Below are 18,492 nucleotides of genomic sequence, written 5' to 3'. Positions count from 1 at the left end.
TAGTAATACCTATTGTAAGGAGAAACTGGAAAAACCTGAACATCTACGTTATGTATGTTATGTGTTCATACAGTCTCCTAGTGAATTTCACAGCCAACAAAAATGATAATCTGGAATACTGGGTAGTGACAAAATGCAGAGCAAAATGTAAAACTTCTCTATTTGACATTATAAATGTACAAAAAATATGTATTTGGACATGGACATGGGAATATGGAAACATGGAGACACTTATTCTGTTAGCATGGTGTAGGTTTGGGTGAATTTCCTGCTGTTAAAGTTTCTTTTAACAGCTGTCTCTGGGTTATATCCAGGTTACTTGCTACGATACCCTCGTCTCCCGTCCCCTCGACTGGCATGTCAGGGTTCTCAGGTGGCTTCGGTGGTTGACAGCCATCCTTGAACTCAAGGCTTTTGCCACCCCAGTTCCTGGGAAGGGCTTGGGGATGGCTGAAGGCAAGGGCGAGCATCCCAGGACCATGCAGGTTGGGGGACAGGAGCGGATACCAACCTGCTCTCGGGCTCCAGTCTACAGCAGATGGCGGCCAGGGGGAAGAAGGCTGGGGGGCAGTCCGTGGGGACAAACTTCTCCCAGAAGAGCTTCACGTTGAGGCCGAAGTCCAGTGTTCGGGGCAGGCAATCAGGATCTGCATACACCTGCCCAATGATCTGCAGGTGGGAAGACAGTGGTCAGGAATGGGCTGCTGACGTGCAGCCGCATGGCAGGGGAGGGGCATGCTGGTATGTGGACAGGACAGGAAGGATGGTCAGAAGAGGGAGGTAAAAACCGAGCTTGGAGGGCTCCCCATCCCCCGTTTCTACAAATCTTGCTAATCCAGACTTGTCTCTCGACTGAGAGTGTGGTTACTGAGGAGGGTTTGGAAGAGGCCTCACTGCAGCAGAAGCACAATATTCCCAACTGGCCTCTGGAGGGGCAGCTTCCACACACCCGACCCTGCCCTGCTCTGTCCCCTTCTGTCTGTGTCCCCTGCCAGAGTTTAGGCCCTGAGAAGGTTGGCGCTTGGTCTGATTCAAGTCTGAAACCCTTTGGCGCCAGACCAGTGCTTTGTACACAGTAGGTGCTCAAGTGATCTCTGTTAGAGAACAATATTTTTAAAAACCTTCCTTCATTATTCCAACCGTCCCTCTTGTCTCCTCTACCACATCTCACTCCGTGGGAAGCACAGAAGCCTTTGAATGTATGTACTCGACTCAGTGCTTCAAGACAGAATGAGCTAAGCTCCTGAGGGCAGGACTCTTTCCGTGACTCACTCTGCACCCCACAGAGCCCAGCGCTGTGCCACACGGGCCAGCGCTTCCTGGAGTGGCTGCTTCTCCTTGTTGGGCTGAAGGTGGGGGCAGCACGAGTGCCTGGGGAAGGTGGCACAGAGGGAAAGGCTACATCTGGCCCAAGAGCTAGAAGGACAACCTCCTGCCCTTCCTGGTGAAGTTTCGTGTCCCGCCCACCCCCTTACTGGCCGTGTGACCAAGAGCAAGCCACTGCCCCTTTCTGAGCCTCAGCTTCCTCACCTGAATAAGCCCGGCCCAATCCTTCTCATGGCACCAATGAGACTCGAAGGTGTCAACAGATCTGTGATAAACTACACAACCCTCCACTGGTGTTGATTTTATGGCAAGCTACTCATCTTAGGAGGAGGAGGAGCCCCAGTTCTGACTAGGGGGCCGAGCTGCTGGGCCTGCTGCCTCAGGCCCGGCCTCCATGCCGGAGCTCACCTCACAGAGGACGATCCCAAAAGAGAAGACATCCACGGTCTCGTCGTAGCTCTTTCCTTGGGGAACACAGGAGAGCAGGCTATTAGGTTTAGTCCCTTCTCTGCTCTGCACTGAGTCTAGAGCCAGGTCAGGCCACAGCCAAGAAACAGGGTTAGAATAGGTTCTGTGGGGATGCCCCAAAAAGGCTGCCCTGGATAGACACCATCTGAAAATCCCCTTTCCTCAGTCCTGGGTGGGCTGCCTTGGAGAGATCTTGTGAAACAACACTGCCCAGAATGAAACTGCATGGGATAGTGAAAGAGAATTAGACCAGGGTTCATATGGACCCTGACACTGCCTGCTGTGTGCTCCTGGGCAGATTCCTGAACTTCTCTGGGCTGCAGACTCCAGAAAGTGTTGTATCGGACCATTTCTGAGGCCTCACAGCCCCGTGCGGTTCAAGAATCCCAGTGAGCATCTCTGGCTGGTTTGAGCATTATCCACAAGGGGGCGCCACACTTCAGTTCTCAGCACGGAGAGAGAACAAAAGGCAATAAACAGCCTAAGCTCTCAGCTACCCTTGGGGCACGAAAGCCACAGTCAGACCTCAGCGTGGGCCCAGGATGGGGCACTGGCCAGCTTCCAGGCCTGAGCTCAGGGAGGGAGGAGTTTATGAGGTCCAGCCTGGCAGGGGATAAAAACCATCTAGCCCTCAGCTCTGGGTACCTGGCCTTACACTTCACAGGCCTCCCCTGAAGCCCCCAGGGCTCTGCTGAGAGATGCGGCCCCACCTCCCCTCCGGGGCGTCAGGACTCACCATTCAGCATCTCAGGGGCCATCCAGTAGGGGTTTCCCACCACCGTGTAGCGTTTCTTGCGGTCACTCTTGCGCAAGGTACGCTTCTTGGTGGTGGCCTTCTCCACTGGGGGCTTCTTCCTCTCCTCGACTATGAGCCGTGACAGCCCAAAGTCTGCCACCACCACGGTCTTGTCCTGGGAGGACAAGGGCCAGGTTAGCACTTGGTGGGGACATTCCCAAAAGCAGCCACTGGGAAGGGGAGAAAAGGAGTGTAGCAAAGGGGTGTCTTAGCGAACGGGGCTCGGCGTTTGTTTTTTCACTGTCTGCTCTCTGCACAGAGCAGGCTCCCCAGGCCTGGGGGTGTTCTCAGCAGAGGCGCTGGAGCCTGGAGGGGTAAGGCTCTGGGACCCGGAGAGTGGAACTCAGAGGCAGGACAGAAGATTTCTTTTGTTTTGTGTTTTTCTCATCCTGCCTTGTTCCCAGAAAGATTTAAGGCCGTGGCTAGAACCAGGATAAGACAGAAAAAGACAAGGTGGAGGCATTCAGTGGGGGGACGTAGGGGAGATAAGCTCTTCAAACAGCTACAAGGCAGTCATGTGGAAAAGGGATTAAGACTGTTTGGTTTAAGTGCAGAGGGCACAGCCAGGGCCAGTAAGTGGACACCCAGGAAGCCACACTGGAAGTCAACAGTAGTAACATTGTAACAGCCAAAGCTGACCAGCGAGGGGGACGGAGGCTGGCCCCAAACCAGTCACTGTGAATTTACTAGCTCTGTGGCCTCGGGCTGAGGCTTCAGGTGCCAAGGCTGTAAAACGGGGTCCTCAGTGAGTTGCTTTCACCATCACAGGGCAAAACCAGGAAAAGCGACAGGGCTCTATGTACAGTTAAGGAACTTCTCAAGTCCCTTCTAACCAAAGGATTTCAAAGGCTGCTACTGGGAGGAGGTGGGATTCGTCTGCATGTGTTAGGAAGCCCCTGGAAGACAGAGGAGGGCATTGGAGGCAGCAGGAGGGGCAAGACAGGAGCCCTAGGTGACATCTCTGGTCTAAAGCAATAGGGGACAGTCTCCCTGGTGACAAGGAGGCCAGGAGGACCGCCCTGGGGAGGCCTAGAGTCGTGGGACATACCAGCTTGATGAGGCAGTTGTGCGAGTTCAGATCCCGGTGGATGATACACATGGAATGCAAATAAGCCTGGAACAGAAGTATGAGCTGAGGCCAATGGGCAGTTAATCAACCAGATGGTGACTCTGAAACTGGGGGCCACAGAACCTGCTCTTCTCCCAGGTCATCCCCACCCAGCTTCAGTACCAACCCGGACTCCAGAGCCCTCCTGCTGTCACTCCCTTGTCCCAACGCCAACAGAAAGCCAAAGGCCGCCGGGGCTTCCCCTCTCCCTGATGCCATCTCCTGCCCATCCTCTGTTCACTGACCCAACCCAGTGGATGCTCTCTCCTCAAGTCTCCGACTCCACTGGGCCCTGGCCCTTGCAAGCCTCCATCCCCTCTACCCACTTTACTTAGATGCCCCACCTGGGTGCATTGCTGTGTGCTCCTGGATGAGGAAGGTGCCCCCTCACACCCCCACCCTCACCCCAGTCTCTGGCTTCAGCCACTCTGGATCCTTCCTGCTGTGAAAGGGTAAGTGGCCTCCTCCTGGTCCAGCTGGCTCTGTGCTCCCGACATCCCCCTCCCCTGAGACTCAGCACCCTCCCCACTCTCTGTCTACACTGAGACGCTCCCCGTGGTCTAGTGGTGAGGATTCGGTGCTCTCACTTTGACCTCTCCCTCTTCCTATCCAAACGTTTCCAAACTGGTCTCTACTTGCTATTTCCCCCCTCCAGGCCTCCGCCTCTGGCTCTTGTCACCCTGGAGCCTCTTCCTTTTCCTTCCCTTCCTCATCAAGAGTGGAAGGAGCCACCCCCCAGCCCCCCGCAGCCCCCACAGCACTGCTTCTGTCCCCTGGGCTCCTGGAGCTGCTTGCACACCCAGAGAGCTCTTCCTGACCTGCCTGCCACCCCTCCTCCGAGGCTGCCCATGCCTCTCCCGAGACACCTGCCCTCGAGACGCCTGCCTTTTCCTTCTGGCCTCCTCAATGTCAGCGCCTCTCAAAGCCACCTTCTCTTCACTGCTGACCCCCACGAACCACCAGCACATCAGCCTCAGCAGATGCCTAGCCTATCCTAGCTCTTCCCAAACCCGTTTCCCGACCATCACTACCCGCCCCCCCCCCGCCCCCGGCAGTCTGGTAAACGACACCACTGTTCTTCTAGGCACCTCAAGGCGCCCTGGGCCCACCTCCCCCTACCCCTGCTCCCTCACTACCAACCAGTCTCCATTCTGACTCCACGCTGCCTCCCAGTCTCCTGGTCCCACAGCCCCACTGTAATTCAGAAACCTGAAAGGTTTCATGACTCCCGACCCAGGTCTCCCTGCCCTGAGTTCTCCCAACTCCCCGCCAACCTACCACACCAGAGTCACCTTCAAAACAGCACAGCTCTGGTCACGAAATGTTCTTGCTTAAAAATCTTGTATGTGTATCCTTTTGGCTTCCTAAATAAAGTCCGGACTCCTTAGCTTAAACGCAGGGATTTTAATGTCCTCCCTGTCTAATACTGTCTTCATGGACCCCACATAGAACAGCAGGCATTAAAATCTCGGGCTTGTGGGTCAGACCAACTGGCCCAGGTTCCTAGCTCCGTCCCTGTGTAGCTCAGCTTCTCGTCTGGAACCAGGGCTGTCATGAGGGGTGCTAGTCCCTCAGCTGAGTGCCCGGCTTGGAGAAAGCACTCGGCAGTTGTCACTGTCCCCATCGCTGTGACTGGCACCATTCTTTCCCAGTGAAACAGACTATTTCCTCCTCTCTCCTCCCAGCTCTTTGCTGCTCTCATCACCCCAACCTTGGGGCCTCTCTGCCAAGAGGAACTTTCATGCAATTCTGACCCATCCTTCAGGGCTCAACTAGAACACAATTCCCGCTTCTCTGTTTTCCTGGGCAGTGAGGTTCTCTGCTTGCTCCAAGGGCCCTCAGCACCTGGACGCCCCTGTGACAGCAGGGCCAGGCCGCCTCGTGCTAGTTTGCTTCTCCAGTTCGCCTTGCCCATACCCTGTTTGCTCTTGAAGATTGGGAATTCTTTGAGAGTAGAGTTGTAAGCTGAGAACAGCCAGCTGTGGGCAATTTTCACTGGCACAGAGAGAAGCTTGATAAACAGGTGCTGAAGGACCCAGCCCATGCAGGCTGCCCAGGACAGGGTCTCTGCCTTTCAGTGCCTGCCCACCATCCCTGCACCTCTCCTGACCTCCCACTCCCAATACCCCTGCTCCGCTGGCAGAGCTGTTGGCAGGACTCACCATTCCAGAGGCGATGCCTTTGGCAAAGCTGACCTTCTGCTGCCAGGGGAACGGGTCCTACAGGATGGAGGAATGCCCATCAGAGGCTTCTGGGCCCTGTCCCACTTGTGGTCCGGGCCCCATGGGTCAACATGATCTGCCAGCAAACCCTCCCTGCCTGTGCCCAGTCCCGCCCAGCACGGCCCTTTGTAGGCAAAGCAGTGGGCCTCTCTGGCCATCATGGTTCCAGAGTAGTGGTGACACAGGTGTCCCACAGACAACCCACCAAGGCTCTCAGGAACTTTGGGGGTGGCGCGCTCACCACGCTGCGCAGAAAGTCTTTCAGCGTGCCCCCCTCGATGTACTCCGTCAGCAGGTTCAGCTTCTTGTCCTTGTACAGCACGCCGATGAACTTGAGCACGTTGGGGTGGTCCAGGCTGCGCATCACCTTCACCTGCAGGAGGGGAGGCCAAGGAGGGCGGGTGGTTTCTTTCTCACCCCTTCCCTCCAGGGAGTCAGCTTGACAAATGTGACCTGTATCTCCCACCTCCTATCTCATGTGCTGTGGAAGAAGTCCCCAGGTGGATGGGGATGGCCTCCCAGGCCTCACCCCTGGGACCCTGCCTTTCTAGGAGCTGCATCGGGGGAACTGGAGTAGGAGGACCCAAGGCCTGGAGGGCAGCACTCAGTGGAGCAATGGAGAGAGGTGGGAGAACCGTGTCAACATTCAAGGTGCCAGGCTCCCCCGGCACGGCGTTCAGGTGGGGTCACAGCATCGAGCTGCACTGAACTGGTCTGTGTTCACATCCATCACCCCACACTCCACAAGCTCCTCTGAACCACATCTCGCTGTACCCAGCTCATGCTGTCTTTAGTGTTTGTTGCACAAATAATTATGCTGTAATTTAGAGGGGGCAGGGACGTTCCTCTAAATGATTTTTTCTGCCTTAAGAAAGTGACTCCAAACTAAGTTTCCTCTTGAAATCTTTTTTTTTTTTTTGGTGCCAAAAGCCGGGACTGAAATCATTATTTAGTAACAACTTCCCTCTTCCAACAGTGACATCAAACTCCTAACCCCCACACTCCCCTTCTTACCTCAGTCAGAAAAGTCTTCTGCGTCTCCTCGTCACACCGAATCAACTCCTTCATGACCATCACTTTGCCTGTGGCTTTGTGTGTCACCTAAAAGGAGGGTGACTGTTACTGGTGCAGAGACCAGAAGTGGTTCTGGGGAACTGTGTGAAAATCGATGTAACTGGCCATCCCATCCCCTGGAGGACACACTGAAGTAACCGGATCAAACTGACAGAGCTCAGGTGTAGAACACACAGCACGGGCCCCAGGGGACTAAGAGGGGAGCACACCCTCCTCCCTAGAGAGCTGGGCATGCACAGAGGAGAAGCAAGAATCCAGAAAAGGGACATGTGGGAGGAGGCGGTGGAGAGGGGCTGCTGCCAAGCCAAGCAGGGCTCTGGTCACCTGACATAGGAGCGTGTCCGCTGGGGGAAAAGGAGTCTGGGGGCAGGAGGGTCAGTGCCACAGACATGCACCAGGGAGCTGGGTGGGTCGGGAGTGAGCTCTCCAGCCCCACTGCCCCAAAGGCTGAGACACATGGCTTACCTGACCCCCCCTCCCAGCTCTCAGCAGAGGAGGAGGAGAGAAAGAGAGGTTAGTCCCTGAGACTGTTCAGCAGGGAGGCAGGAGCCACTCCCAGCACCGAGGCCTCTGGGCACCTAAAAACACCCACTGACTGGAGGCGGGAGGGCCACGGGAGAGCTCGTCCCCACCCGAGGCTCCAGGTCCACCAAGCTCACTTCAGCAGCAATGCTGCCCTTCGGTGGCCTGGGAGGGCAGGGGTGCGGCCCTCACACCATCACCTCCAGCCAGGAGTGAGGTCTGGTATCCTGCAGGGCATCGGGGAGGCCATATGATGAGAAATCCCCAAAAGAAGGTGAGAGGGCTGGGGGGCAGAGAGGTGGCACAGCTGCCACCAGTGCTCACCTTGATGGCCTGCCCAAAGAAGCCCTTTCCTAGGACCTCCCCGTGGATCAGGTCACACGGCCGGAAGATCTGCTGCGAGTAACTGCTGGAACAGCGGAGGGATTCTGAGCGGCTGATGTCACGGCTGAGCAGGAGGGGCTCCTTTGGGGAGCTGGGGCCAGGGGACTTGGAGATGCTGTTACTGCGCCTGAGGATGAGGAAGGATGAGGGTAGGGACAGGGCAGTCCTCAGAGACCCGCCAGGAAAGCCTAGAGGCAGGAACCTCAGGTCCGCCCCGTCCGTTCCAATGTCTGTAGTTAGGGTGCTGTGATGGGGGAGGGGACTCTAACATCAGACAGATGTGTCATCTGGGGGCTGCAGACATCTACAGCCCATTTAAGCATGGTAAAATCACATTCAAAGTGGGAACCCTGAGTATCTCTCACCTGGAACGATGGACTAGACTCTACTAGCTGACAGCACTGTTGATGGAAATCTACTGCCTTCCGTGCCTGCCTGATTTAAGCCCTGACTGGCTTAGAGCGACAGCCTAGTACCACCCCAAACAAGCAAATGGGATTTTGGATATTTTGCACATCTTTGTAGTACCTGTCTGCATTTCCCGAATTTTAAAATAATAAGTGTGTATGATTTTTAGAGCAATAAGGTCACTATGTTTATGACTTTTTTTTTTTTTTGGCCACGCCTCGCAGCTTGTGGGATCTTAGTTCACCAACCAGGGATTGAACCCGGGCCCTCAGCAGTGAAAGCTTGGAGTCCTAACCACTGGACCGCCAGGGAATTCCCTGTCCCTTCTTGAAAACCTAAAACAACTTTAATTCACCTCTTGCTTTCTAGTTTTCAACGTCTTTACTTACACTTATTAACCCTATCTGTGCCCCTTCTCCAGCCTCTGAGCCCCATGCTTCCCCCACAGGCCATGCTATCCTTCGGGGTCCAGCACTGCTGCCTCCTGTCCAGCTCAGTTCAGTGGACAGAGCCTGACCCTCTGGTTTCTAGGGAAACCTGGCAGACAGCTGGGTCCCGGCTATGAACTGTGATCCCTGCGGGGGAGGAACTGGGTCAGCACAATTCTCATAGCCTGTCCCTGGCCAGCTGGTTCCCTTCCTAACTCTGCTGGCCTCTGAGAGCCTGCTCCACCTCGTCCGAGGGCTGGGCATGAGACAGCGCAGAGCTGGGGCGGGAAGTGGCACCTCAGAGAGCGTCTCCTCAGCGTCCCTTCCAGATTCTCCTTCGTGTCCAGGGGGCTGAGGGTGCCCGAGTGTCTGGCATTCTGCATGTGGGGAGAGAGCCGTGCATCCAGCCGCAGCTGGTCCAGGCGCTGGGAGACGGGGTCATGTTCAATCAAGAGCTGAAGCGTCTGGCTCGTCTGGCTAATTGCATCTTCTACCTGTGGCCAAGAGCAGTGTAAGGCTGGCTCCACAGGCTGTCCCATTGCAGGCCACCCACCGTCAGCCCAGATGACCCAAGCCCAGTGTGGCCTCCAGCTGCCACTAGCCACTCAGTGCCCTCTGACAGTCTGGCAGGCCATCCCTGCTGCCCTGGTAACGTGCCAGGCTGACACAGGAGGTCACTAGTGGTCACAGGCTCACTGGCAAGACAAAGAGATAGACTGGGGGTGGGAAAAGGTAAAGGCCATGGCCTGATCTCCCGGAGGGTCTGTTCCGTGTCCCACCCCCACAGGACACACTGTACCTCTTCCACTCGGAGTGTGCGGACGGGGGTCCCATTGATCTCCAGGATGCGGTCCCCAGGGTGGATGGCATTGCGGTTGTTCGGACTGATGTGCATCCGGTTGACCCTGGGCCAGACAAGAGTTGAGGCGGGGCGAAGGCATCTTTAAAAAGTGTCTGACCAATTTCTCTTGTGCAGGGAGGGCTCACCAGGCCCCAGGCCCCTACTGGCCCCCAAGGCCCAGGCCACTCACAGGGAAAGGCCACACTTCTCACAGGGTGCCCCATCTCCGTAAAGGGCACCCCCACTCACCCAGAGGCCTAAGCCAGAAACTTGGACGGCACCCTTCCCATCTGGGGTTCCCTCACTGCCCCCCAACCCTCACCATCCTGAAGAATCCTCCATCACCATAGTGACCAACATCCCTTGCCTGGATCTTGCATCAGCCTCCTAACTGGTCTCTGCACCTCTAGGTCTGCTCCTCTCCCGTCCCACTTCCACGGCAGCCATCCTTCTACAATGCTCACCTGGTTGTGTCACCTAGTTGCTTAAATCCCTCAATAGACCCGCTGAGTCTTCATAATCCAGGCCCTCCATGACTTAACAGACACCCTCTGGCTACTCCCAACCACCCAATCTACACCAGACACAGCCACAGACTCCCACCTCAGCCCTGAACACAGTTCCAGGCTTAGAGCAGACTTCACCTCACTCCCCCAACCCCAGGACCTCCCCCCTCTGCTGTGAGCACCCAGTGCCCAGCACACAGTAAGTGCACAGTCACCGTCTGCAGGGCTGGCAGCCACAGTGCCTCATTACTGTTATTAGACAGACAGACTCTTCCCCCATGTGGTCGCTGGCCTGGACCTAGGATGGAGTCTTAATCTCTTTCTCCTCCTTCCTCCATTCACTCACTCAACCAACGAAACAATAATCCATGCACACCCACTGTGTGTCAGGCACTGTTCCAGGCCCTGGGCACGCAGCATTGAACAAGACTAAGTTCCAGAAGGAACTCGTGAGGAGGACACATGATAAACAAACATAACCAAGCCAGATAATTTCAAAGAGCAAACATGATCTGAAACTTGACACGTGAAAGGTGAGTGATTCTGGCGTTAAGTATCTGGTGGGGAGGAGCCTAGGCAGGGAGAACAGTAAGTGCCAAGGCCCAGGCATGGTGACAGCACAGTGAGCCCAGGAGGAAGAAACGTGATGAAGATGTGGGGAGCTCTGCTAAGACTCTGGGGTTCCGATCCCCTCAAGGCCCATCTGTGGGCTCTGCTCAAGAACCCCTGCCCCAGACACTCACTCTTTTACTTGCACGGTGGTGGCGTAGTTGGAGCAGGCACTCTCCACGGACACGGAGAAGCCCCGCCTGCCCTCGGTGGTGGCCGGCATGGAGATGTGTGTGACGGAATAGGGCAGCTGGTCCTGGACAGACTCTGTGGAGAGCCTCTCAAACATGGGTGCCAGCACCACCTCGTTGTGGCACTTCCCACTGCGGGAGGAGCAGAAAGGGGGCTTAGAACCTGGAGCCCCACCTGGAAGCCCCCACGTGGCTTCAAGTAACAGTATCCATAGCCCCATGTTCACCGCCCTTGCCCGATTCCAGCTGGCAAGAGTAAGCAGCCTGGCTTCTCTGGGGTGGGCTGGGACTGGGGGAGAGACGGCCTGGGTTCTCTTCACTCTGCCTCTGACTCAAGTTAAGAACTGGGCCTCAGCCTGACTTTTTTTATCGACAGAGGCAGTTGGACTGAGTGAGTTCTAAGGGGTCTTTGCCTTTAATGTTCTGGGATCCTTCTCCGAGAGCGCCCTCCCAGGCACTCTCTTCCTCTGGGAGGATTGCAGGGCAGTGTGGTTATTCTCCCAGTAGGTAAGGACAGAGGGCAGAGACGTTAATCATCTTGCTCACAGCTTTCAGACCTGGTTAAGAGCATTGCTGTGATAGGAATCCAGCATGCTGATACCCCTGTAATCTTTCTGCCCAACTCACAGTGCCACTTGTCCCTCTCTCTCGGCCACTCTTGTAGGGAAGGATGGACACGGGGCCATCATCTTACCAGTAGAGGGTGGCGTGCTGCACCAGGGCGTACGCGTCCCCATCCTCAATGATCACCTTGCAGCTCATACAGGCAAAGCACTCTGGGTGGTACTTGAACTCCCCGGCCACCTGTGAGCAGGTAGGGAAAAGGGTGGACAGACATGGGGAGGAAGTGAGTTGTCACTGCTGCTGGAGTGAAGGTAGGGGTGGGTGAGGGACCTCCCATCAAGGATCTACAGACCCCAGTCATAATCTACCTTGGCACTCCCCTCCCTCGCGCTTCCAGAGAAAGCCTCCCTGTCATTTCTGAGACTACAAAAAACTCTTTCGGTCTCAGCCATGAGAACAGGTTCCCAGAAGTAATCATCCCCACTAGAAAGGCTCATGCTCTCCTTTAAGGCCCTCATCCCATCGTACTGTGTCTCCTCCCTGCCTGCCTACCCACCCACCCCAACACTGGACTGTTAAGTCTTTGAGGGAAGGACCTTACCTGGCACTTAATGGGTACTAAAAAAACATCTGTTAAATGACTGAATAAATAAAGGGAGAGGCCTCGGCTGATGGGAAGACCAGAAGATGAATGGCCACGGGGAACTGGAGGTACTGACAATGGACTCTGATGACCAAGAGGGGCAGAGATGGAGGGATGCACGCACCATGACAGGCCCCGTCATCAGCAGAGAGCATCCATGGCAGAACTCCCCAAACTTCCCCCAGTAGTCCTTGTGGCAGTAAAGCTTCCCATCCTTCTCGTAGTACCAGTTGGTGAGAGAATCCTGGCATTCAGAACATCTGAAAGGCAAGATGAGAACAGAAACTCTCCTGGATCCTTGGAACTAGGTTACACGGGCCGCCCCTGGCTCCCAGGTGCAAGAACAAAATGGAGGGACCTCTTTGATCCAGAGCCAGGACAAGGGAATGTTACAGTTTGCTGCTATCTTCCCAACGGAAGCCAGTCTGAGTGAACAGGACCCCAGAAACCAGATCTGTATGACCTGCCTCCGCTGGCGGACCTCAACCTTTCTGGGTCTTGAAGCCCTTGGAGAATCTGATAAGAGCCAAGAAGCCTCTCCTGGAAAAATGCGCATAGGAGGAAAATGTGCATAGAATTTAGGTATGGGGTACATGTGTATCAAGGGTTGAAGCCTACTCACGGCCCCCGTTAAGAACCTCTGGTCTAGACAGCTATCTCGACGAATCAAAGAAGCTCAAAAACCCACCCATTACCAACAGCATCACTGATGTAGCATTCTTTTATTTTTTTAATTAAAAAAAATTTTTTAATTGACGTATAATTGATTTACAATGTTGTGCCAATCTCTGCAGTATAGCAAAGTGACTCAGTTATACACATATAGACATTTTTTTAAAAAACATTATTTTCCATGATAGTTTGTCACAGGATATTGAATATAGTTCCCTGTGCTATGCAGTAGGACCTTGTTGTTTATCCATCCTATATATAACAGTTTATGATGTAGCATGCTTGAGAAAAATATGTTAAGCATAAAGAAACAGTCAGGCAAATCCAGAAAGGGGAGGTCATTCTATAAGACAACTGCTCTTTACTCTTCCAAAAAGTTAAGGCCCAGGGATTAAAAAAGCCTAGAGACACAGAAATCAAATGCGATACCTAAACCTTGTATTTGAATCTGGACTGAAAAAGAAAACAGACGAGAGTGACATTTTTGGAACAATTGAGGAAATCTGAATTTGGACTATACATTAGATTATATTGTAAAATTACTGTCAATTTTCTGAGATGTGATAATGATACTTTGGTTATATAGAAGAATTTGTAGAAGAAAAAATAGTAAAGTAATAATTAAGGGGAACCTTCAACTGACTTTTAAATAGTTAAGTAAAAATAAATAAATAAAACATTGTCTGTGTGTGTGTGTGTGTGTGTGTGTGTGTACAGACAAATAAAGTGGCTTAAAGTTAGCAAATGATGAATCTAGGTGACAGATACATGAGTGTTCTTTGAACTATTCTTTCAACTTTTCTATATATTTGAAAATTTTCAAAATAAAATATTGGGGGGAAAAAACCAAAACCCCATCGGCACTGTGTAATACATGCATGTTAGCCCCAGGCCTCTTTTCTGCTCCAGTCACCGTGACGCTCCACCTTCGGTCAGGCCGGGGGGCGTTCTCGGGCCATGTCTGTACAGACATGCGCGTCCTCACGTCTGATCCTGGCGCCCAGTGCTAAGAGCCCCTCGGCCTGACAAGCCCATCCCACCTCTTTCTCCCTAGTTAACAGACTCTCTTCTCTTGTCGTCGAGGCCTCACACCACCCACACGGGCCACATCCTTGTTTTCTGAGAGGCAGGGTGGAGCTGCCTCTTGGTTTGAATCCTGACCCTGCTGCTTACTAGTTATGTCATCTTGGGCAAGTGACTTCACTTCTCTGACCCAGCTTCCTTATCTGTAAAATAGACTGCTGCGAAAATAAAATAATCTGTATTAAAGTGTAGACAGTTTGGGACTTCCCTGGCGGTTCAGTGGTTGGGGCTCCGTGCTTCCACTGCAGTGGGCACGGGTTCAATCCCCGGTGGGGAACTAGGATCCCGCAAGCTGCGCGGCGGGGCCAAAAATAAAATTAAAAAATTAAAAAAAATAAAGTATACACAGTTTCTATAAAAGGTCTAGTGCAGTAGGAACTCAGTAAGTGTTCACTGCTGTTAAAGATGATGATGATAATGGAAGCTCACGTTATCGGCCCCTTACTGCCATCAGCTGGGTGGCTTTTGGACAACTTCTCTCAGTAGCTTTTCCTCACTGAAAAAATGTGACTCACAGCATCTATTACAAAGAGCCACTATGAAGACTAAATAAGTTAATGCAAGAGGAAAGCCTTTTGCAAACTGTGAAGGGCAAGGCAAGTGTATTATTATAGTAAATTGGCAAGCACTGTAGATAGAAAAGATAGATATACAAGGTTCCCTACTCCGCTTTCCAAGAGCTTTATAATGAGTTGGGGAAGAGAAATTCTAATCAAAACTTGATTAACAATGCAGGGTGAGAGGCCACGATGGGGGCTTCTGCCACCAGCCATTCCCACCTTTAGCATTTCCTACTTGTCCTTTGGATGCTGAATTTCAGGGTCCTGAGAGCTGGGTCTGGTGTGAAGAGTAAGGATATGAAGTGTCCAGAATGGCTCAGTGAGGACCACAAATTACAGGAGGTAGAGGAGAAGACCCTGTTCTGGGCTTGCAGCTCCAACTCCTCTCAACGTAAAAGGCATGCTGGGGGACTTCCCTGGTGGCGCAGTGGTTAAGAATCCGCCTGCCAATGCCGGGGACACTGGTTTGATCCCTGGCCTGGAAAGATCCCACATGCCGCGGAGCAACTAAGCCCGTGCGCCACAACTACTGAGCCTGCGCTCTAGAGCCCGCGTGCCGCAACTACTGAAGCCTGCGCACTGCAACGACAAGTAGCCCCCCCCAGCTCGCCACAACTAGAGAAAGCCCACGCGCAGCAACGGAGACCCAACGCAGCCAAAAAAAAAAAAAAAAGGCACACTGGATGAGCTCTGAATTAGGAGGAGAGACCTGGGTTCAAGTTCTTAGGAACTACATGCCCTTGGACAAGCCCCTTTCCCTCTCTGGGCTCAGTTTCCCCACTGTAAAATGAGGGGATTAGACTTTTCCCTAGATGATCGAAGGTTCAAGTCTCAGCACCACTTCCCCCCCAAGTGACCTAGGGCCAGCTGCTTTACTCCTCATTTGTGAAATGGCAACATCACCACCTACTTTCGGGGTAACAGTGAGGATTAAACTAGGTTCTGGATGGCTGTGAGGTGCCTAGCACAGGGCCAGCACCAGAAGCAGGGGCTTCCTTCCTGCTGCCACCTGTTGATGTAAAGTTTCTGGGTATCTGCTTTCCTCCTTCACTGGATAGGAACAGTGTCCCACTTACTCCTGGCAGACTCAGCACCTTGCAAAAGGCTGGCAGAGTAAGCCCTTAGCAAATGTTTCCAAAGTGAAAACGGTGGGAGTGGCAAGAACCAGCAGTCCAGGTGGGAGCACAAGAGTTCCAGGGCTCACGGTCACCGGGCCCTACCCTTCTCCTGTCTGCAGGGGAGAAAAGCTGGTGCAGACGAATTTGCACCCAACTGCAGGCCTGGGCCCTGTCACACCCTCGCAATGGTATGTGTGCCGCGGGGCACAGGAGCACCAAACACGTCCTTCTCTCCATTGCCAATATCCTGCTTTTGTTTGCTGCAAGTAGCCCTGGCCAGGCCCAGGAGAGGAGGCAGGGAGATAAGCGAGTGCAGGCATGCAGGAGACAGCCACGCCAGCCTCCTGGGAAGAACACCTGGCCAGAGAGCGACACCACCGATGCACACATCTGTGTCAAGGAATGCCTTTGAAGGGCACAGCCAGCTGCATGGCCAAAGTCAGTCACCACAGGTGTCTCTGAAGAACAGGAAGGTGAACAGCTGATAGGAGGACTGGTTGTGGGTCCCCAAGCTGCTTTGTCACAGAACACAAGTGGTTCCAGGCCACCGGGGAAGTTGCCAGGGTAGACTTAGAGTCCTAGCTTAGACATTAACAGCAGCTATGGTGACCTGTTATGGGAATGCTAACCATACTCTGGGTGCTGTATGAGGTGCCTTACATGATCTCTAGCCCTGACCACACCCTGCAAGGTGATAGGATTATCCCTGTTTCACAGACTAGGAGACTGAAAAGCAGAGTCAAGTCACTTCTGCAAAGTTGCCCAGTACACACATGACGGAGCTGGGATCTGAACCAATGTGCACTTGCACCTGACGATGCAGCACGTCCACTAAGCTGGGCCTCGGGGTTTGCATCTTTGAAAACACGGAGGCTGGAGCCCTGAGAGCTCGCGTTCCTTCTAGTGTTAACACCTGCTGACACTCCTCCTTCAGCCCAAGGACCCAACAGTTAAATGGCACAGCGACTCTCCTCCTCCGCTGAGTCCACAGCAGGCTGGTCCCCAGCAGACTCTGCCTTTTAAGAAAAGAATCCAAAACACACTCTGGGAAAGTAAGGTGCAACTCAAAAGAATCCCACCTCAGGTTCTCAGGGGCCACGGCCACAATATCCTCTCCCCAAAGCCAAGGCTTTTTCCCAGCTTTCAATTTTTTAAAGTTTCAAGTGAAAGTTAACATCTGTCCTGGCTGTAGGCCAGAGGGCATTCAACTCAGAGGTGGTGGGGTTGATGGTGGAGCCCAGACCTGGGGTGGAGGCATCAGCCACCACACTCTCCCGGTCAGTGAGCGGAGCTGAAACCCTCCAGCCCACACGCCTTGACAACCTCCAGAACTTTTCCCGAGCACTACGGAGAGCCTGGGTGGGTACAAAGTGGATCAAACCCTGATGGTCAGTTCAGTGGGCAGCTCAGATCCAAGCTGAGGCCTTTTGAGTCAGCAGGGAACACACCGGTTAAAAAAAATACTACTTAGAGTCTCACAAATAACTTTTTTCAAGATCTGGGTCCATATTCCTTCTTTGCCATTTACTATCTGTGTCACATAAAGCCAGTTACTTCATGACTCTTGAGCCTCAGTGTCCTCATTTGCACACTGGTGATGATGAGAATTAAATCACGTACAAATGCCTAGCACGAGCCCGGCCCACAGCTGGTGCCCATGAAGTGTTCACTTCCCCACCTCCGTCTTTAATTTGAGAACACCAAGGGCAAAAGGAGACAGACCCCTTGCCCTGCCATGCCCAAGCAATATGGACCTGTTTCTTGGCCCAGAACCAAACAGATTTCTGGAAATAGAGACGGTCCCAAAATGAATTATTCATCTAGCCCATTAGAAATCAATTGATTATAATCAATTCCTACCAATTAGGAAATAGTTACTGTGCATCTAGGGTGTGCAAGACCAAATAGGCAAGGTGCTGGGAGAAGCCAAGTGAGATAAGACAGAGGCCTGGCCCTCAGTCACATGCAAATTCTCCAGACCTAATGTTTACAGGTAAAATTTCAACCTTATGTGGTAAAAGCAGCACACAGCCACAATTACAGTGGATTTACACAGGTTAAAGAACAAGCCCTCCCATGTCCTGGTTGAGGGCCTGGTTGGATGCTCATCCTTAGCCTCTGAATGAGCAGGAAACTGTTGGGAAGAAGCTTCTTCCAGCCCCTGCCTCTGAGCTGTGACTGGGGTAGACGGGAGAGCGGACAGGTCTCTGCCCCTGCCTGAGAGTCACCACTGGGGATGCTACGCCTCCCCCAGGCCCAGGGGCTGCGGAGAGAACAGGGACCTAGAGACTCCGGTCCATCAGAGCCCAGCGTTCTACCACCACAGACCCCTTTATTACTCCTCCTTCCTGCAGACCCTGTAGACTGAAACAGGCTGTCAATTAAGCTGTAATTATTATGGATATGTTGTTATCCTGTTTGAAAAAATTAACCAAACACATAATGATCCTCTGATCAGCAAGAAATAAGTGCTGCCAGAGTGCGCTGATTCAGTTCCAACCAAAAGCCAGGAAGGCTGTAATAGTTTCAAGCAATTTGTGCCGTCGTGCTGCAGTTAAGGGTAGAGCCTCCGGTATTTGGAAAAAATGGAAAAGAGCTTGTGTGTCTCTGAGGAGGTACATAGGTTGCGGAGTTGGGAACCATTCACCTCATCCAAGTCCTTCATTTTTCAGATGAGGAGAAAAAGAGTCCCAAGGTGGCTGCCAAATGTTACTGTTAAGCTGGGCTGGGTTAAGAATAGCTTCTCCCTTTAAACATGGGTTGCTTTAGAATACAAAGATGCACTTGTTTTCTTTAAGAGACAATGTGTAAACCAAACCCATTAAATCAATGTTGGGCATTAAACGGAAAAGCTATAAAAAGAAAAATCCTTTAAAGATGTCAGACAAAAGTCACTCCTTGGGCGTCCCTGGTGGCGCAGTGGTTAAGAATCTGCCTGCCAATGCAAGGGACACGGGTTTGAGCCCTGG

The 18,492-nt window shown here is 53.0% G+C and overlaps 1 protein-coding gene across 4 annotated transcripts in view; it reads right to left on the bottom strand.

Moving 5' to 3' along the window:
• The window catches only part of LIMK2 (LIM domain kinase 2), a 54,336-nt gene that overhangs the window by 3,113 nt on the left and 32,731 nt on the right, over positions 1-18,492 (bottom strand). For all 4 annotated transcript variants that reach the window (XM_061169702.1, XM_061169701.1, XM_061169704.1 and 1 more), the window contains 13 exons: positions 12,215-12,350; positions 11,578-11,687; positions 10,827-11,015; positions 9,536-9,641; positions 9,034-9,230; positions 7,841-8,027; positions 6,935-7,021; positions 6,162-6,293; positions 5,861-5,917; positions 3,639-3,704; positions 2,531-2,705; positions 1,735-1,790; positions 512-669 (listed from right to left, as the gene is read on the bottom strand). In XM_061169702.1, coding sequence (XP_061025685.1) covers positions 512-669; positions 1,735-1,790; positions 2,531-2,705; positions 3,639-3,704; positions 5,861-5,917; positions 6,162-6,293; positions 6,935-7,021; positions 7,841-8,027; positions 9,034-9,230; positions 9,536-9,641; positions 10,827-11,015; positions 11,578-11,687; positions 12,215-12,350 — 1,656 coding nt within the window. The remainder of the gene's footprint in view (positions 1-511; positions 670-1,734; positions 1,791-2,530; positions 2,706-3,638; positions 3,705-5,860; positions 5,918-6,161; positions 6,294-6,934; positions 7,022-7,840; positions 8,028-9,033; positions 9,231-9,535; positions 9,642-10,826; positions 11,016-11,577; positions 11,688-12,214; positions 12,351-18,492) is intronic.

Source organism: Eubalaena glacialis, chromosome 15 (assembly GCF_028564815.1).
Source record: "Eubalaena glacialis isolate mEubGla1 chromosome 15, mEubGla1.1.hap2.+ XY, whole genome shotgun sequence".
NCBI classification, from domain to species: Eukaryota; Metazoa; Chordata; class Mammalia; order Artiodactyla; family Balaenidae; genus Eubalaena; species Eubalaena glacialis.
Note: the sequence above shows the minus strand (reverse complement) of the source record. Positions and strands in the feature narration are given on the sequence as shown.